At 36.3% G+C, this 22,149-nt stretch overlaps 1 protein-coding gene across 10 annotated transcripts in view; it reads right to left on the bottom strand.

The window, feature by feature from the left end:
* The window catches only part of LOC150099238 (uncharacterized), an 825,097-nt gene that overhangs the window by 782,307 nt on the left and 20,641 nt on the right, over nt 1-22,149 (bottom strand). For all 10 annotated transcript variants that reach the window (XM_090403353.1, XM_090403348.1, XM_090403355.1 and 7 more), the window contains exon 2: nt 15,750-15,822. In XM_090403353.1, the coding sequence (XP_090259479.1) occupies nt 15,750-15,822 (73 nt within the window). The remainder of the gene's footprint in view (nt 1-15,749; nt 15,823-22,149) is intronic.

Below are 22,149 nucleotides of genomic sequence, written 5' to 3'. Positions count from 1 at the left end.
AGGTAAAACACTTTCAACAGATATTAAGAATATTTCTATAATCGTTTGATATATTTACCAACGAGTTAAAAGCTAATCCCAAGTGCATTTTTGTCTGAGCAGGGGCCACACAAACCTTTCTAATTACACATTGAATAAAGAAGTGATATGCGTTAGACATTCTGGCCAAATTTGACTTATCACCATGGCAACAACTGATTTCTACTCATCATACTTTGCTGTAAGCAAACCCGTGCTCGAAATATTTAAACTTAAAAAAAAAAAAAAAAATTCATTTAATTTCGAAACTGGTGTTTTGCGTTGGAATATTCCCACAGGGTACATTTCTATCGTTATTATTATAAGCTGTTTTTTTTTTAAACTGAAAACTCATTACCGCTTTTAAATATAACTTAAACGACTTTGCATCCACAATTCGCCAAAGAAACGCTATTTACACTTTGCATATCTGTTCGTCTAATGAGGATCGTTTCGTTTTTCAGGACTGGTAATAGACGAGTGTTGATTAAAGAAAACATAACAGCGAAACCCAATTAAAAGCATAATGAACCGATTTGTCTGCAGAACCCTCACAAAAAAAAAAAAAAGAAAAAACGAATGGAAGAGTTTAAAGTACTGCTTGAAATTACAAAACATGTCGTAAATTGCTTTCTGCCCACTGTAAATTAAGATTTTTTTTCCCCTTTTATATGTGCATAAAACGTTTCCAAAAATAGCATCTGTCGAGTTCAGAATTTTTTTCCCAAGTGTCAGTCGAAGAATTCGCAAAGGCAGCTTGAGATCCAGTGAAGATTTATCAAAAACATGCAATAAAAACTAAAAAAATAATAATAAATAAGTATAAACATTTCGTAGTTATCTTTATTTCAACTCTTTTATTTTCTTAATTTTATTTATGTTTCTGGGCCCGCATTCGATTTGCTAGTTTACGCGAAATTACACGAAAACCGGCAAACATGCAAATCAGAGCGTATGTCCTCGGGGGGGGGGGGAACAACTAAACTAGCTGTTATACTGTTAGGAACTTCTCTCAAAGCAACACAAGCTTTGTTGACGAACCCTAAACCAGCTGAGGGGCAAAATAACTGAATCGAAAACAAAGGGTTACATAAATGGACGTGAGAGCAAGACAATTTTGGCATTCTCTGTTCACGTCTAACCACATACAATTAAAACCGTTAGCAGCCAATAAGGAATTACTAACTTTGTTACGAGATCTTCTTATTATTTTGCCTCTGCATTTATGCTTAACTCGAAACCAGCGGATACTAAAATAGAGCAAGAAAACCACATTATAAAAGTCCAGTTTGTTGGAACGGTTAAAACGTGTTTTACTGAGAGAGGCGCATAAAGATCTTCAAGTGATGTAATTTATTACTAACCACCGTTAACCATTCCATTACTAGACCCAGTTAAGTTTAATTTATTAGCTGAGATGCTACTGGATTCAGTTAATACCCATGTGAATTCGAAACCTGCTGATCAGGAAGGTTTTTTTTTTTTTTTACCGTTTTCTCTCTTTTTTTATATGTGAGAAGGAAGTGGTGCGATGTCGAAATCACTGTCATCATGTTCGGAACGTCCGCAGTCGACTGTCACATGCAATCAGTGCCAAATGTTGCACGGTGAAGTTTTTCGTAAGGACCCCACCGTCGCCCCGACTTTCTGGCAGTGCGCTGCTGTGTGTGTGCTCGAGAAAAAAGAGAATTGTACCGATTAATGTCCCGTCGTTGCTTTGTGGCTAATCTGAGGGATTTGCTGTTGAAATGTTGGTGTTTCTGGAGCGCCACTCAGCCGTCTTTTCATTATCGCGTGTGCCGTTCCATTCTGAGCTTTCTCCACCATCCCGTTTCCCCTTCATCCTTGCCTATATTTACGTACACATCCTGGAACAGCGTCTCGCTCACAGATCAGGGAGAGCGGCACATCCATTTTCTGCAACGAAGCTCTATATTTAACCTCCCCCGTCACCTCCGAACACGGCCGTCATTCATGTCACTCTTAACTGCGACACAATGGGTTGCTGTCGAACACGTTCTCGGCTTAAAGGCAAACTACCGTGTTATTTGGTCGTCACAGGTAGCACTCTGCTCGCGTCGCCGGCAGCAATCCTCACCTCCCCCCCCCCAATCCCCCTTTCAGCTGGCATTGTGTCAATGGACCGATTAGCGCATTTCGCACAGAACTTCTTCCATCTCGACTTATGCCTCTCCGTGCTGCTGCAACCTCTTCGGTCTCGGATTTCAATCGTCAACGAAATCTTTTACAGCAAAAGCGAGAAAAACTTTTCTAAAAAAAAAAAATCTTTTTCTCAAATGTGGACCGAAAGGTAATCAAATTCCTTTCAACCTTCGGTGCACGTAATCATAACCTTTGCTACGACCTTTTGTCAAGAGCACACACACCAAATGGACAACGGTGTCTCCGAGGGGTGATATAATGAGCGACTGAAATTCTCTGGCACTACATAATATCGAATCAAAATTCTGCACCAACTCCTACATCTCGTGACCTCCTTTTTTTTTTTTTTTTATGACGCGTCCCGAAACGCAGGTACCTCCGCTAACGGTGATAACGAACGTGTTCAAAAAAAGTGACAAGTTAACGACAATGCAACACACCCCATGAAACGTGTCATGTGAAAATTACCTGTCAGTTGAACGTTCAACAAACAGACGTACACTCACACACAGACAGCGACCCTCCCGCCACCTTGTTCGCACATGAGGCGGGAAATCGCCAGTGGACTACATAAAAAGGGTTTCTTATCGGACTACGAACGATCCTTCTTTATGGATTCATGTAGAGGAGAAGTGGGGCTGCTCTCCCCCAACTAAGTCAACCATTCTTGGAATATTCACAGTACGGAGTTCCTATTTGAATAACGAAATCCCCTAAGGACCGCTTCTGAAACAGCTGGTTTGTTACCCCATCCTCATGTTTACTCTGCACATACACACGTGATCATGCTACCAGTTGACGGGAGCATGCGAGGTTCCATTGGAGTGTGAGCTCACAGGAAGACGCTAAAATACGGTCAAATACATTTCCCACAGGAGCCAATCAGAGTTAATGGGAAAATTGCTCTAGAAGTAAGTGAAGCAAATGGCTTGGTCATGGAGCTACTTTTGGTGCAATCTGTCTCTCTGCTGTCATGTGATTAACTTAACGTTGTATTTAAGCCTTTCATCGGAACACTGAATACGCATCGGATAAGTGTGAAAAAGAATAATATCATCAATATAAACATGCAAAGAACTCGTTTAAATGCTTTAAAGATGGCTGCTTTTCAATCTTATACTGAACATTGAAAAAAAAAAAAAAGACAGAATTAATGACCTCTATTCTTTATCTAACTGAGAAAATAAAATCTGAAATAGATGAAGTAAAACGAAACAATAAAAAGGTTTTTGTTGAAAGGGCAAGATTAACTTCACGTACATTGCAGTAGGCGATGTGAATATGGATTGGTACCCTGTGGACGAACAGAGTGTAGATGTCGCTGTTATCGCACAGTCTATCACGCTACGAACTTCCCTCCTAAAATGAACGCCACTAAACGACTTCCCGTGTGGAAGGAAACTGCGGAAGTGGTTATGGAACGCATGGATAGGTCATCGTCACCAAAATGGGAGGGGAAACTACGAAAACGTTTCTCTTTGTAGGTAGGTAATTGTATATTCTCGCAGCTTCTCGTCAAAAATAATAGCCGACGAGAAAAACGGGATTTTCAATTCGAATTTGATATTAAATCGAAATTTAATTAGATTTTTAACTGTGAAACTCTTGACTTTCTAGCAATGAAGGGACTGATCACGTGGTAGTTTATTTAGTTATTTTATATTTTTCGTGGCAGAGCGAGACAAACGTCTGCCGTATGAATTAACATCAAGCATTCTAGAAGCATCAACGTCCAGCTACACCGCTAGAGGGCTCTTAAATAAACAGTGACGGACAAAGCTTTAAATCTATCCCCCCCCTTTCCCCCCCAGTACTTGGTGGGCGAGTTTCTTTCAAGGACGTGTATCTGACCCTGTATAAGAACCTGCACCGAGATCTAATGCCGTTAGGCATACACAGAGGTCAATTGTAGGTTTTGTTCCACGTGAACCCGACACGACCACGGAGGCACCGTCAGCAAACGCTAGACAAGGGGTGGGTTAGTTAGAGAAGGCGGAAAGAAACTAGATGTTGCGGTCCACCTCTGGCACTTTCTTCTGCAAAAAAGGTGAAGATCTGCGAAATGGAACAGTCTCCGGTGATGCTCGAAGTTGTCGAATAGACAATGAGGAGTTCTTTGATATTTTATTCTCCTAAGGCAATTAAAGAACTCGGGGATACGTGTCATTTTTTACTGATAATCCCACCCTTAAAAAGCCTGGAAACTATTGCAGGGTTTCTCAAACTGTGTTCCGCGAGAAGTTCTGGAATTTGTCATTTTAGTTTTCTAAGCCTTTTTCACGAATAAATATTTTATAGTGGAAATATTCTGAGGAGAATAATATTAGTGAATATGTCGAAAAGCTCAGACCCAGAACGCCTAATAACTTCTGTGTATCGTTAATTGTCACACATCGAAACCTTTCAACATTTGGGAAAGGGAATACCGCTGTTTATGAATGGTCATAAAAATGGAACACGGACAATTGGGCTAGGAATAAAAGCTGACATATGCAATTGTATTCTGTTGATCTATTACCAGATAAAAATGAGTTAAAAGAACGGTATAAACAAAAACAAACAAAAAAAAAATCTTGCTTATAATTAAGTTTATTTTTATTGTGTAGAATATTGAAATTTCCCATAGAATTACGGTATGAACATAAAATTTGAAAAATCTCGCTTATAATTACGTTTATTTTTATTGTCTGAAGAAGTATTTCTGACTTCACTGCGTAAGGTGTCTTGTTTGGCAATTTATCATTTGGGCGTTTTGTGTGCGGATATTTAGTTTAATACGCATTCGCAAGATATTTTGACTTCTATCAAACAGTAAGACTAGTTTGTTTATTACATCGTTTCCGATATTTGTGTCAACGTTACAGTTACCACGTGCAAAGAACAAGTTTCAGTAAATAAAAAGGTATGTATGCAAAATTTATAATCTTAATCGTATACTAAATTGTATACGTGACATTTAAAGTAATTTAAATAAATTTCAAACTCTTGATTATCTCTCAAATGAAACAAATTGCTAAGTATAATTGTATAGAAATATTTCACTATTGATATAATTAAGAATTTTTTCAGCACTATTTTTCAAATAGTACCGAAAAAATTCTTAATTATATCAATAGCGAAAACTTTTTTTTTTTATGTTTATATTTCTATTCTTCAAAAATGGATAATTCAAGAATATTAAGTCAAAGAGACAAGGAAAAATATGCTTGGAATGGGTATCTTTATGTTAAAGACAAGATTGATAAGAAAGGTTCAATTCAATTTTGGCGATGTGAAAATAAAAACAAAGGATGCAAAGGTCTGGACAAGTGTCGGTGATGGATCACTAATTTCTGAAAAACAGGAACACACATGTAGTAGTTCGAAATGTGGCCAGAGTAATAACGCAAGAAGTTAGTACAACAGCCAAAAAATTAGCGGATACGACAATGAGCAACCCATCACAAATCAGAACTCAAGTTCTACAAAATGTTTCTTGTGCGGTGGAAGGAATGCTTCCAAATCCTAGCAGTCTGTGCAGAAATATTCAAAGAAGAAAATTAAAAAAATTAAAAGCCTCAATTAATCCTGATTATAAGGAAAAACAATTATTCCTGAAGAATACTTAAATTATGAATTCAGTCCATCACAGTTTGAACGTTTTTGATTGGCTGATTCTGGATAAGAACAGGTCGATACCATGAGAATATTAATTGTTGGTCGTGAAAGCCATGCAGTGTGGAGCCAAAACATGAATGGATTATTTATGGATGGCACATTTTTACTTTCTCCCCCTCTTTTTTGCTCAACTTTTTGTTATTTTGGCTAGAAAGGATGGAGGTCCTGTTTTCCCAGTTTTATATTGTTTATTACCTAATAAGACTCTTGAAACATATAAAATAATTTTGTGTATGATACACGAAATGTGGCCATTACTAGATCCCGAAAATATAAATGTTGATTTTGAAATTGCCATTCATCAAGCGTTACGTATAGTATTTCCACAAGCTAACATAAATGGTTGCTTTTTTCATCTCTTACAAAATCTTAAACATTTAGCTTCATGCAGTCTTTGAACCAGATATAATTCTGATGCGCAATTCGCTTTCAATTCAAACATGATCACTTCGCTTGCTTTCGTTCCAGAACAAGATATTATTTACGCTATTTCTGAACTTGAGAATCATTTATCCAATGAATTTGAACCAATTTTAGAATGGTTTACGAACACATACATAGGTCGTCTAAGGAATAACAGAACCAGGGCTCCACCGATTTTTCCCTCAAACGTTTGGTCTGTGTACCAAAGAACAATAAATGGAAGCGATAGGACATAATTTTGCGGAAGCCTGTCATCGAAAACTGCAATTGAGCTTTAGCAGCAGCGCAAGTCATCCAAATTTATGGATTTTTATAAATGGACTACAAAAAATTTAAAAAACATATGATGTTGATTATGAAAGAGCAGTAGCAGGTTTTCAACATGAGCACAAACGTAGACGTTACGATGAAGCTGACCAAAGAATTTTGAAAAAAGTTATTAATTGCGATAGGGAAAATATAATAGAATATTTACGTGGTATTGCATATAACTATAATAGGAATTAATAAATTCAAAAAACTTGTCTTGAATTTCATATACTTTTTTGTTTTATTGTGTGTGTGTGTGTGTGTATATATGTATATGTGTATATATATATATATATATATATATATATATATATAACATTTGTAAATATGTTTGTTAATTACAAAATAATATTAATAAATGAATTAAAACAAAGCTATATTTTTTCTTTATTTTAATACTGTGCAATTATACCTTTTCATTTTTAAATCATTTTCAGACTACTCTCTTTAACCATCTCTTTCTTAAACGATCCTACAAATTTTGATATGATATAAACGAAAATATATAATATAAATATTTATTAACTAGCTGACTCTTTTTTTTTTTTCTTTTGTATGGGAAATTTCAATATAACTTCAATACAATTCGTAATTCTACACAATAAAAATAAACTTAATTATAAGTGAGATTTTTCAAATTTTATGTATATACCGTTCTTTTAACACATTTCTCAAAAAAAATTATTTAAATTTACCTGGTAATAGATCAACAGAATAGAATTGCATATTTGATCTTTGATTCCGTCGCCCAGTTGTCGTGTACCCATAAAAATTGCCTGCAAGCGAATTATAACAATGGTGGCATATCCTCTGTTCTCAAAACTGAATGAAATGACATCTGTGTAGCAAATATCAGTGACTAAGCGGCATATTTTTAAACATGGAAATATTCATGAATTATCGTTAATTTTCGCACACCGAAAATCTTTCAACAATCGGGAAAGAGAATACCGCTGTTTATGACCACTCATAAAAATTACCTGCAAGTCGATTAAAATAATGGGCGGCGTATTCTCAAAACTGAACGAAATAACATCTGTGTTGCAAATGTCAGTGAACCAATCAGCAAGAAAGTATAAAGAAATTTTTTTTCACTGAAATTGAAGATCCAGGTAGTCTGTATCCGGTTCTCAAATCTATTAATACTGAATACTTTCTTCGCAAGTTCGTACTGCAGCGTGTAAGTGCTTGTTCTGAAACCGGAGTGCCGTGATTGTTTTAAAAAAGTAATAGGACTACAGATTTAAATTGTAATATGAATAAGAGACAAGGCACTTTGTCTAATTTTGGTATTAAGAAATCTCTTATTGAAGGTGTTTGTGACGGAACAGATAGTGAGTCATTCACCTCAAGCCTACAAAGATCTCCAGGATGTACAAAAGGAGGGGAAAACTACCAGCAGACAGGTGAAAAAGTCTGCATTCACTCGTAAGTACTTTATATTATAAATATATTTGGTGATTAGAATAGGATATGACAATGAAAATCAGCACAATTTAATGATGGTTTAATTATCAATTATTAATTAATAATAAAAAAATCAGCTAAATTACCAATTAATTATTAATTAATACATTACAAAATAACCAAGGTGTTCCGTGAAAATTTCAGGATTTGTGGCGTGTTCAGTCGTAGAAAAAGTTTGAGAAACCCTGCTCTATAGTATATTAGTACTGGGAGTAGACCAATGGATGAATGCTCTAGAAATCAAATGCGGGATTCATTTTTAACAAGTCACTTAGGCCTCCAAATAATGGAGTGGTTTCACACCGATGAATAAAACTCATCTACGACTTCACTATCTTCCATGTGAAGTGGATACCGTATCTTCTTTGTTGAGAACGGACTATAAGATACGGTATCCACTCGGCCGTCCAGGATGGCAAAATAGTTCTATTCGCTTTCAAAACTACGTGTGTCTGAAGTTCTTTGAGGAGAATCTCTGAGATGATTTGGTTCCGTGCTAGTACTGACGGTTTTTAATGCTTAATGACAAAGGCAAGGAAATTCACTTGATTCTACCATCAAATCAAGAAGTATTTTTAAACCTGTAAAGAAGGCTTGCTAAATGGTTAAAAAAAAAAAAAAAAATGATCACCAAGGCAATCAATACTTTTTTTTTTTTTTTTAGGAGCTTAGGTTGGAGAAAAGTACTGCGCATGCTTAACATAAGATCGAAGTGAATTTTCATAATCTATAAGAGATGTGGTAAAGAACTTTTCAACTTTTTTCAAGCAAAAAATCAGCAAAAGAACATGCATAAAACAGACATTAAAACATCTAAAGGGAAAAAACTTATAGAAACAGGTTTTTTTTTTTTTACAAAAAGCACGTGGAAGAAAAAACAAGTGACTGTGACAACGTAGGACATTCTACTTGGTGATACACAACAATCTGCAGTGTTAAATCGAAATGCTTTTTAACCAAATAGGTATTGAGAAATAAAAACAGAAAAATGGGGGAAGGGGGTAAATAAAATTAAAACTTTCCAATAATTCATACATAACGCATTGGTTGATGCTGGAAGCTAGTTTTGTAATGACAGGTCCACCAGTATGATCCAGAACTATGCCATTGGGAGCGTTCCATACAAAATGAATAGTTCATACAATCGGGATAGCAAAAAATCCTACGCATCTTCACAACATGTCATAAACATGTGTTGCATGCTCTTCTATTTTAATCAGTGGCGGCTCGTGGCTTGAAATCGTGGGGTGCTACAAGTTTCGAAATATAAATATACACGCTGTAAGTACAGTGTACATGTGTTTGGATAAAATATCAAAATTATGGTAAAAATTGATAAAAAAAAATTCAACATGGAAAAAATATTGTTTATTATCGATAAAATTATACAGTTTATTAGTATAATTCAAAATTACTTAAAAATAAAATCCATTCCTTTAATTGTAATTAGAGGAATGGATTTACAATTTTTGGACATTACAATTAAATCCTTTAATTGTGATGTCCAAATATTTAAAGAGACGGAGTAAACACGGTAAGCACTACGAATACTCTACTACTGGCGCAAACTGCATATAAACAACAGTGGAACTGCGCGACGGGCAGTGTCGCATTACGATAATAACTCGCATATGCTTGCGCGCGTAGCACTGTGATAAACACAGTGCCACAAGTTGGATATTTATTATTTTTTTTATATAAAATAAGAGAATTGCATGGGATTGTTGATGATAAAATTAAATATTACAAGCAAATATAAATTAATAAATATATTTATATATATCGAGAAAAATTGGGGTGCTGCAGTTCCGCAGTGCCTATGCACGAGCCGCCCCTGATTCTAATAACACTTGAGAGCTAATAATTAGCCTTCAGATATTGAAAATCCTTAAAAGGGATATATGCTAACAAAAGGGAAGAAGTCTTTGAATTGGGATAGTGTTATTGTTTCCATCACAGGACTATTCAAATACTCAATGAGAAAATCTCTTAGCAGTTGGCTACTATACTTCCTCAACGCCTGCCGCCTAATTAGCGATCAATAAACTCAGTGTTTTGGCATTGAATTTATTGATTTCGTAATTGGAAATGGTGTCAGGTTGAGTGTGCTATTTTCCTCCGAGATATTCAGTTTCTGATACATATCTTTTCTATACATACTCTATGGTATGTATAGAAAAGACATGTTGTGTTAAGAAAGTGACTCAAGTGTATACTTGAGTCACTTTCGTAACACAAGAAAAAAACAACAAACATCGCCATACAATCACATTGTATTCATTCAATTTACTACTCGCTAAACTTGTTTCTTATTCTTCATTGATGTCTTTCTATCGCTAATCTTTATACGTTCTTTCACTGGAATTTTCAAAAATTAATTGCAGTTGCTTAAATACAATGCTAGTGATTATTATTTTCTTTCTTTCCAGTCTCTAATTCTTCTCTGGTATTAGGTTCCTTCCTCTACCCTACATTCTAGACCGTGAAGCGTATTCTGCTATTTGCATGGTATATCGAAAAATGCTTCCCCCCCCCCCCAAACAAAGCCAGGTGCGTTATATATTTATTGCTTTCACGTACTCTTTTGTCGTAGACATCCCAAACTACTCTTATGGCATAACATCACATTCCCGGTAGTTTGGGACCCGAAACTACATTTATCTTCAAACCAGGATAAACTCCATACGTCCCAATTTTTATCGGTTCTGTCAGAGTAATACACTTTTTTTTTTTTTTTTAAAGCATAAAAAGTTCGGTTCGGAGGCGATGAAAAATTCAAGACTGTGCAATCCTGGGCGTACCTTCGTTTCGAAGCAGTAGGGACCTGATCCAAGGCTTTACCTTTCGCGTGGGGTCTCTTATGCTCCGATACCAAATAAATACTTTGTCCATAAACAAGCGCAGTTTGCACACACAAAATTCACACCTGTTTACGTTCTCTTTGGTGGCAAGCGAAACAGACGTGGCGAAAATGCTCGGGATTTTGCTGCCACTCATTTGGAGTTTGCGTGAAAATATTTCTCTCATAAAGAAGAAAAGCTTTTAGCAAATGTCCACCGAGGACCTTTCGTCTCACGGGGTGCAACACTCTTTCACCTCGAGCGCCGCCACGTTCTTTTTTATTGTAGCAGCTTCGTATTACTCTCTAAACCCGGAGTGAGGCTCGGGTAAATCTATTCTGGTGCTTCTTTCGTGGATCGCGCGTTCGCCGTGTGCACACCCAAATAGGTTCTCTTACTTCCGTGTCAGAGCTCCCAGTGAATGAAGATTACTGCCCCTTTGTGCGGGTCAGAAATGAATCCGGGAGGCGGAGGAAGACACACACTCTATGTACGTGTAAAGGCACACATGGAGCACGCGCGAATACACCATCCCATCTGCTCGTTCCTGTTCCGAGACCTGTCATTGATATAAGCAGAGCCTTCATCCTTCTTCGTATCAACCAAGTGCATGCAACTGTCCTCGTATGATCAGCAAACACGGCTCTTTCTTCATTTTCTTCAGTAGCGCTTTTGTTGCTCATCGAAATCAGCGGTCCATGAAGCTGGAAAATACACAAAAATCATGAACAGTACTCACATTGCGCGCAAACTCAGTGACTCACTTAACTCGTTTTTTTTTTTTCATTGTATTTTTTTTTGTCATATTTATCCATTTGTTCCTTTTTCTGCGTCCTTTTTTATGTTATTTCGATATTACAACAAAGATGGTTACAGAAACAAGCCTTTAAGCTGTTTTCAGCTTCCACAATTGAGGGAAAAAAAAAAAACTCTTGGTCTAGAACACGGACACTCACGGATCAACTCGACAGATTTGAAAATTATAATCAGCTTCTAAAGCCAATTCCAGTAGGTTCGTTACAGTGGAACTGGAGACCCCTTGACTGCATAAAAAGTCATTTAAAATAATTTTATAAGTGGCATCTTACATAATGAAAATATATACTGAAATATAATAAGTTGACATTATTTTCTACATTTTCTGTAACAAAATTTGAACTTAAACAATTTTTCCTTTCATCTAATCCATATTAGAATTTTATATTATAATATATTGTATGTTATAAATAGCATCAATAGAAATTATAAATAATAATTTCTATAAATTGGTATTAAAGTAAAATATCACAATGATTATAGATTACTATACATTTATGAATTCTAAACATATCAAACTGGCAGACGAACTCCACGAATTTATAGTGACTTGCAGTATAACAGCGACACCTTTTGTCGATAAATAAATCGAGAAGTATTATATATTTAGTTAAGCACTATGACAGTTCGCTTGGAATAAAAACTAGCTGCGTGTTAATCAAAATGAAGAATAATTTCATAACCGCATTTAAGACGGGAGAAGGGAATTTAAAACATACAAATATTTGAAATTAACTCCAAGTAAGATTTTCGACTGTGTATTAAAATAAAATTAAACGAAATTGAGACGTCAGTAAATGTAAGGTTTTTAAAATTATTAACTTTTAAATGAAAAATTAAATTATTTAATAATCGAATATTTATTAATACTAATTTTATAATTTATTATAAAATTATTATAACATTGTTTTATTGTAAACAGGAAAGGGCAGTCCATGGCTATTTTTAAATATTTCTATAGCTCTTATGCCATTATTTTTATATTAGAATTTATTTTAATTTTGTAAAGACAATTGCCACGTGGAATGCTTTCAGAGACACACTTCTCGTAATAATAATAATAATTAAAAAAAAAAATCTTTCATTAGTATGTTGTTGGCAAAGATATTTATTTGATTCTTGAAAATTCGATACTTTTTTTTTTTTGCTAATTTTTAAATGCAATATGTATTTTAATGCACTCATTAAATGCAATATTTTTTCAAAAAAATAAGAGCATGATCTCTTAAAATTCCTTATAAATGAATAGTTTTTAAGTAGCTCTTCGTTTAGTCTAGACTGCTCTATCCTTGTTTTATTGTTTTGAATGTTCTTTGTAGAAGAAGCTTCGTAAATTATTTAAGCTGATTAATAAACTGATTTTTAAAACAATTTATTTTTATTCGTGAATATGCCAGAAGTAATTGCATTTATGAACTGGAATTCTCAAATCACTGCTAAAATAAATTCTTCAAACTCTGTTCTACACAGCACTTTAATTTAACTGAAAAGGTGTCTCCAACAACAACAACAACAAAAAAAAAAAAAAAAAAAAAAAAAAAAAGGGGAGAAACTTCGGAAAATTTTCCTTCTTGCCTCTAAAAGAATTCGCCAAGGTTAGCAACATTGCAAGAAAGTTTCGAGGTCCTCGCGGAGTCTTATGGTGCGGGTATACATCAAGGAGGTACAGCATTGCTGGCTGAAACGTTATATTATTGAAATAACAGTATTTTTGTCGCTATTTATTTCATTTAAATGCGTATCAAAACATTCTCAGCTTTTACTAAAGTAATCTAAAATTATTAATACTACAAATATATGTATAAATTTCAAACATAAAAAGTTCAGATATTTATATATAAAAAAAAAAACTTTAAAAATATACCTCTTTGTACCATAGGGAATTAAAGGTATAAAGCAGAACCTAAAAAAAAAAAGCAACTTTTCTCAGTAGAAACTTCTTTGATATAAGTACCAGTTTCCAGCGACAACTGCTTGGAAGTTTAAAAACAAACTTTGTGAAATGCTAACATCTAAATATTTAATTGAAACCAAGAAGTAAATATGGTTAGTAGCAGTGTAGTTTAATTGACGACAAGAAGAAACGAAATGTCCGATACCAGACGATGAATTTGATTGTACAGCGGTAATTTAATAATATTTGCAAGCAGCTTAAAAATACAAAACGTCCCCTGGTGTCGTGTTTGGTAGCGAGTGGTTGTTCTTATATCCCACGAACAGTGATTTATTGATCTTTCTACTGTTTTCGCAGTCACTTTTAATACTGATTTCAAAGAGGTGCATAATTAATGAGACAGTGTTCACAGATATAATACAGAACCACACTCGGGTCCGTAGATGACTAGCGAAAAAAATAAATAAATAAAAATATAAAAAAGATGCTTTTAGAGGTTACGATGTTGACATTACCCACAACAAAATTAACAGTTCGCATTAATATAAACTGTCTTAGAAAACCAACAAAAGAAATTCGCACTGCAAATTAAAATGGGAGTTTACTATGTGAGAAAACTTTGGCATAGAGAAATGAAAGCTGCCATTTTAGAAGAGGCTTAAAATTAATTTCCAACTTCCGATGCGATTGTTAGAGCTCGCTGTTCACTCGGCTTAATTAGTCTGTTAACTTGGGACTAGAGGTTTAGGCTTACACGCCGCTTGTTTAAACACAGGTTTCGAAACGGAGGAAGAATGCCGAATTTCTTTTTCTTCCGAACATCCCCCTAATCAAATATTCTTCTCCTTCTTTGGGTTTTAAGCGCCCTGCAGTCTCTTCCGATACGAATCCACAAACATTGACGTGAGTGGAGGGGTGGGCCAGTCCCAAATCAATATTTCAAACAGAAATCGCATTTGTCTGAGGGGGGAAGTATTCGCAGATAAATGGATCGGCCCCAACATTAACGATTTTGTAGGCTCGCCTCTACAGTATAAACAACAGCATAAAAAAAAAAAGAGACTAACAAGGTAAGCTTTTAGGGGTTCCCTCCCACCTCTTATCTTTCTTCCCCCCCTTGAGATCCACCCCAGCGTTCGGTGTCCTTTACTCTTCGATTTTTAAGCTCCCGTATTTTAGAAGCGCGGTGAAATGTTCCTCTCGAGACGTGAGAGTTTTACAATGATCCCGCCTTTCGCCGGGATTTCCCAAGGAAATAGTCTTATTAAATAATAAGAACATGTTGGTAATGCGCGTTTCTGAGCTCAATTTCTTCTTGATATTTCTGATCGCTTCCTTGAAAAGCCTCGGCGAATATCAAGCAACAGCTAATGACCACACAAGCTCAACCAAGCCGATAACCGAAGTGTGCAAACGTCCAAGGGGTTTGATAGCTTCCCCTAAGTGCCGAAAACACTTGACGACCTTAAAGAGACTGCGCAACTCCAACAGAGAGAGCTGAAATTTTGTTTCGAAGCTTTTAGTGAAGTCGCGCTACCCCGAAGATCGTTTTTTCAATGCACAAGAGACAAACGAAATGTTCAAACAGATGCGAACTTCCATTTTATTATTTATTCTTTTCTGTTTAATCGTAAACGAAATATTTTACTTCTCGATTTTTCGTCTTGTGTGAATGCGTCGCTGTTTTCTGTCTGTCGCACTCCAGGAAATAACCGACATCCTCCCCCTTCGTATTCCGGCCAAGCAAGTACGCTAACCCCTCCCCTTTGATTGATGTTGTGTTAACTTTCGGCACAAGTGCGACCACACCTTCGTACCGATACACTCCCACAAATGTGGGGCATGCTCGAGGGATCGGAGGGGAGGGGTGAAACTCTTTGAACACAGTTCCCCCCCCCCCAGTTTCCCCAGCTCTGCTGTTAGCAAAATTACTGAACAAATAGCGTTGGGTTTGCTTGTTCATCAAGTTCTCTATTGTGTCCCCAGAGGGCAATAAAACCAGTTCAATATGATAAAAACTATCGTAGGGATGAAGATGGGGTAAAGGAAAGGATCTGGTCCTGCTAAGGAGTGAGGTGTACAACGTAGCCATTGTTGATCGACAATAAAAATAAAATACAGACCAATAAAAGCTTCACAAAGCTAGTTGCAAAAAATCTTACCTGGAGGACAGATACATTCAGCTGCCGCGATATCTCTCTTACTCCTTCTACCCTTCAGGTGTCGGTCCAGTCGCTGTAATAAATTACCTCATTTTTATTTATTGTAAATAGCAATTACACGCTAATATTACCGTTAAACTTTTATTAGAAAAACACATTTGTAAACATCTTTCGTATACAATTGAGAATATAAATATAAAAACAAGGCACAACTAAATACTACCACGATAACTTCATTTGTAGAACGTCTGTGTGATGTCTTTGGAATTGATTACGCTGTGTAAAGAGAATTTAAAAGGCTTGGCTTCAGCACTATTTCAAGTAGTTGCAGCTTGTTAAGTAAGACACGTTTTAATGGTGTTAAGATCCAGTTCACAGTCAGGGAACATTAACAATCTCTTTGGGTATGTGAAATGCATGAAACACGTTGAGAGGGTTATATTTAGAATTATTACAGTATTACCCATGTCCCTCCTGTTTTTTCCCCCTTCTAGTAGACTAGCTAGATTTTTTTTTTAACTTAGTAGAGTCCAGAGTTCTAGCACTTGGAATTCATACCATTAAAGAACACAATTTACCGTCTGCTGGAATCATAGTCGATATTAATGTGCGGATTGTAACTGCTCTTCGGGTCTTTAGAGTTCAAAGCATTGATTTAATATACATACATGAATGATTTAAGTTAAAATAAATCCTTGGGTTTATTAAGCACCTGTTGTTTTTTAATCAGGCCTTCTCTCTCTGGTAAATAACCTGAATAGGAATGCATAATACTGCAAGCTGTCTTCCCACAGCTTCGGAGTGTATCTAATTGAATGGCATTTCCTCGTGGATCTTATCAGATACGATTGGAAAATGAGTAAATGATGGCTACATTCTATAAACTTCAGTCATGAGAGAAGTGAACTTTCCACCTGTAATAAAAGTTACATTCAAAGATTCTCAGTAGGATTCAAATGAGTCTGTGATTCATGTGTCTCCTTCCAACCGTAAAAATCGCTCCCCAGTCAATGATTACAGGCTACAAGTGACCAAATAAGTACTCGCTGTAAAAAGAAAATAAATAAAAAGTGTGTTTATACTTTTTAAGACTGTTAAGTAACGGAAATAATGATAGTCAGAATGAGCTAAGTAAGGCGTTTCATATAAATATTCATTTTTCTTTATAAAATATAAATCCTCTTACCGTAAAATAAATAGGCTGCTTGTGACAGGTATATTGTACAGTCAATCTACCATTAGCAGGTCAAAAAATTTTGTATATAAATATTTGTGTGGTGTGTAGCAACAATACAGTTTAGAACTAAACAGCAGACGTGGCATTAAATCGGTACGAATTTGATATACAAAATTTCAGATAAATTCTTCCAAATTTTAGGGAAGTCATATTCATCCGATTCCGTTTTTTTTTTTTTTAATTATCTCAATATATCTTTTGCCATTTTACGAGCAGTGACATTAAAATAAATATATAAATAAATACATTATTTTCATGAGAATGAGATAAATTATGGATTTTACCTTCTCAACTTTCGGATATTTTGGTAACGCAGTGTATAAGTTGGAAATTAACCCTTGCGATAGGAACTAAAGAAGTAGTTGAGAAACAGACAAGTTCTTATCTAGATGATCTTCAAAACTTTCCGAATGAGGGGGAGGAAGGTGTTACATTTTCCCCTTGATCTGTAATTACTCGTCTATGAAAGAAAACTCCAATAGTTTTTGAAAAAAAGTGAAAGAGAAATTCAAGATAGCCTCGGGATGGCAGATAAGAAGTGCGTGGCCTTTATTTCATTCTCGATCCCAGTGTCGTTTACTGTGTTTATCTAGTGTCGATCATTCGCAGCTACGTAGCGCCATCGTTCGATCTACGCCGGACACTTCCATAAACCGCCTTCGTTCTCAGACCCTCCCAGAACTCGCTGATGTGATAGACAGAGAGATGAAGTGCCTCGCGATAATGGAGACAGGAAGAAAAGTGCAAGGGAGTCACCCCCTTCCAGTAAATGCCTTTAAGTGATAGTCTGTATGCTCTCTTTATTATTGAGTTAGTTGATGTCGGCACTCGACCAGTCGCTAATGGTGACAATCCGTCTAAGGTCCTGGATGAAGCTTATTGTTAGCCGCTCTTGGCCAACCACACTATTATTACATCATCTGCTTCCTTCCTGCTTGCAAGACGAACAGTACGTTCAATCGTTACATTCTCTCCTTTTTTTCTTTTTTTTTTGACAAAAGAATCCAATGAAAAATAGACCCAAAAATGGAGCAACTTCCGGATTCGATTTCTTGCAGAAAAAAAAAAAAAAAAAAGCCAGACGTCAAAAGAACTTTTGTGATCGATAGAGGGCGTGGTGAAACGTGACAGTTTATTAATCCCAATAGAGATATTTATATGATTTTGAGAGCGCAGTTTTCCATCAAAGTGCCACCTGGGATTGGAATGTAATGCAGTTTTGAGAACAAAAGAATGGTCTGTTTCAACCGCTGCCTGGGTTCGTACTGGCGTTAGGCCATTTTCGCTCGATTAATTCAACTTGCTGGTGCCTCATGGGAAGAGAGTGAAAAATCTGATAATTAATAAACATGCGTCTAGGTGGCAGCACTGAAAATTAAGCACGAAGAAAAATATTTGTAATTTAAATTTGAACTTTGCGAGTCATGCCTGCCCCGAGATGCATCCGAGGAGGCACACCTGCTGCGGAAGGTCACACGAAAGGGTGGTCGAAACGGCAGACAGACCTTGATCACGTGATCTTCGTAGCCTTCTGGGAGGTAATTCGTGATCGTGATAGTTTAGCCTCGAACCACACGATACGATACAGGAGACGTATTTGGTCGAAACCCTAATTACAGCTTTGCTGGCTTCGTTCGTTTGGTGTGTTTGCTGACGGGTATTCCCAGTGACATTTTCGTTCTCCTTACGAGGTGAGAAAAGACTTAAATCAACTTCAACGCCTCATTACGGTGTAATTTGCATTACAAGTGTGTGTGCGACTCGTGGCCCAACCCACATTAGAAATGAATACAGTAAATGCTTTGCACTTCCTTAAAATTGCCGACACGTCTGCTTGTCTTTTTATTCACAAGAGATTTTAATTGATCACGTACGTTTTCAGCGGCGCCTGCAGGAGACAAAACAGATATTAGTTTTAATGTTGCACAGCAACGAAAGAGAAATAGGCCTACAACGATACGTGACGATACAACCTCCAGGTAGGGGTTGTAAGAGAGTAACAAAGCTTTAAAACAACAAATCCCAATCAACGTCATGCTGGGTAATTTGCTACTTTTTAGCACGACTATAATGGAAATGGTGGAAGGTTATTTACCAGCAGTAGATAAATGATTACGGCCAAACCCGTGTTAGTTTGGTTGAACAACAATGGCGGGTATTGTAGTCTTGGGGATAGAAGGGGGATTGGTATCCCTATGATACCAATCCCCGTCTCTCTGTCTTAATAAGATGGTCTGTCTTCGTATCATAGGGATACACCTGTATAGCTTAAGGTTATCGTTGGTGAAAATGAAGTGTGTAAACAGGTGCACTTCCAAGTCTCTCAGTTAGTCATGCTACTGCCTAAGGAAAATGTCGGAAAGGGTCATTTAACAGAGTTCAAAGTGTAGTAGACCGGTGTAGCTCTGTGAATGACAGTGGATCACTAACCAGAGGCTCTACTTTATTGGATGACGACATCGTTCCACCGACGTTACGGGAGATGAAGGCATTCGTGTGTTTAAGAAGTGCATGAGGCTTGACTATAAAGTCTTGTGAGGATGATCTCGTTAGGTGGCTTACATGTTTCGACTCGCATAAGATATAATCGCATAATAAATGAATGATTTGCTCTAGCATCGTACTTCTCATGAACTGGGGAAAAATGAAAACGAAATTGTGACGTTAGTTGGACGAAGTACGTTTAGGAGCACTGGTAAGCATCTAGCACTGAGCTTGGATGGCTGGAGTATTTCGTTCGTGATAATGTAATTTCCTGACGTGATGGTGACGTGGACGCATCGTCTAACATTCATCTTAAATCCAGAGATAAAGTGTATCCTTGTGGTAAGTGCTAGGACGCGTTGGCAGGAAAAACCAGACATTAAATTCCAGTTCTCTATTCAAGGAACTTGTTCTCGCTTTTTTTTATTCATATAGAAACAGACCAAATAACACACGCGATATTCATAAAGTAATGGCAGTTTCGGTTAGGAATACGAGATGGAGGAAGGTACCCGCCATATTCTTGTCGCCCTTTCGTCTAGCACGCTGTAGAAATACACTGAACTTCGAGCAATGGCAAATGGTGGAGTCCGGCTGCTTAGCGATTTCCAAAATTTAAGACTAAAGAGTTTACAGTCCTTTGGTGCATTAGAAGATTTATTCATAGAAAGACAAAAAAAACAAAAAAACATTAACTTTGAGAAAGTCTATAAGAGAATGGTGGATAGATTAAACAACAATCCACATGACTGCTGAAAATACTGAATAAAATAAAAAATAATTTTATACATTTTCTTCGAAAGCGCAAACAGAGATCCTTCAGTCCTAATCAACTTTTGGAAGACTGGTAGGCAACCAATCTCCATCAGTAATATCTGGGCCCATGACTATCGATGATTTCAAATGAATTAGCGAATAACGTTTTGGTAAGTTGGGTGAAGCAAAAATGCTTTTCATATTCCCCTTTGTCTGTAAAGAAAGACCTTTGAATGGAGTGTTTATGAGCTCGCCCAGTGAGGGCAGTGAAATTAGCTGTGTTCAGCTAGACGTACGATTGACTTGGGCCTTTTATATTTGTAGCTTTCCGCTTCATCATATTCCGAAGCTTCCTTGATCAATGGGTTTGGGTGGTTGCTTGTCTTGGTGAAGAACTTCTCAGCCAAATCTAGGAGAAGGGAGGAGATGTAAGGAATGTTGACTTCTCTATGGATCTGTGAGTTTCTAATAAACCAAGGGGCTTCTAAAATCATCCTCAGACACTTGTTCTGTAATCTCTGTAATTTTGAATGTTTGTATTCGCGGTGTGGCTCCATGTGGGCGGTGCGTAAGTGATGACCGGTATTATTACCATCTTCTAAATTATTAACTTCGTTTGTGTGTCCAGTTTGCTTTTTCTGTTGATCACAGGGTAGAGCTGTGCAATTACTTTGGATGTCTTTGAGGAAATGTGTCTTATATGATTGCTGAATTGGAGTCTTTTTTATCAAGTATCACTCCGAAATATTTGACTTCAGTCTACCATAGAATCTTAGTTCCCAAAAGATGAATGTCCTCCATGCTATGGATTTTCTTTCTAGTAAACAGTATGGCTGAGCACTTTTCGGGGAGGTTTACTTGGATCCTTCAGTCTGCTAGCCATTTTTCTAGTATGTGTGTAAATGGGGGGGGGGAGTTCTTATTCTATTTATTTATTATTCTACCGGCTGCTGCAATTGTAAACGGGGGGGTCTATTTATTTTTTTTATATAGTTTTATTTATTTTTCTTATATACTTATCCTATCTCTGTATGTGTTTAATGCAACTTTTGTTATGTACTTCTAATTCTTCCTTATCACGCTTTGGTATATTATTAATATCTCCTTACGCTAAACTGCCTTCGAACACCAGAAAATTTATTTGATTAAAAGCTGCGCCACTGATGTTCGTTTTCTACTAACAAGAAGTGTAACATGCGTCCAGTAGTTTTCCATTTACCTTCAGAATATCCCTAATTTAATTAGTATCTGCAGTCGTGGTCTACTATCTATCCTTTCTCCTGGGTTCCCGCTAATAGGCTCTAATTTTTTTTTTTCAGAACAGTGCATCAAATAATTAAGAATCAGGTGACACTTATTTAATATTTAAACAACAAAATTTAATTCACATAAGACAAATTTACACTGCATTTGCAGTAGTAGAAAAAAACATCAATTCAAATCTGCATAAATAAATTAGTTAAGTTCCTGCATTTTACTCACACAAATCATATTACATATTTAACTAATTTTCTTAATATAACATAAATCATTTATACTGAGCAATGGTACTTATTACTTATTTGTTAACTTTTATTCATCGAACACACACAAATATCTTTTACACACAATTGCTCCTTCCTTTCTATGCTGGGAATATTCTATAGGTAAGTTTCAACAAACAGTTACACTATGACTTATCTCAACTACAAATTCCTGATAATTAATTACTTTATAATCTTCAACTGTTAAATATGCCTATTTAGATCAGCCTCTACTTTACAGTCCACTAATAAGTTCTCTTAAAAGCTCAAGAAAATTGAACAAACGGGTCAACTCACTTTATAGCTGCTACCCACTGTGCACTTGGCTTCGAACTGGACTTCTGTTCCCTTTTCTTCCGTGTCAGATTTTTCTCTCCCTCTTTACGCCAGTGATAGATTT

This window comes from Typopeltis vanoorti, chromosome 14, assembly GCF_054136105.1.
Source record: "Typopeltis vanoorti isolate ZY-2024b chromosome 14, IOZ_Tvanoo_1.0, whole genome shotgun sequence".
NCBI lineage: Eukaryota > Metazoa > Arthropoda > Arachnida > Uropygi > Thelyphonidae > Typopeltis > Typopeltis vanoorti.
Note: the sequence above shows the minus strand (reverse complement) of the source record. Positions and strands in the feature narration are given on the sequence as shown.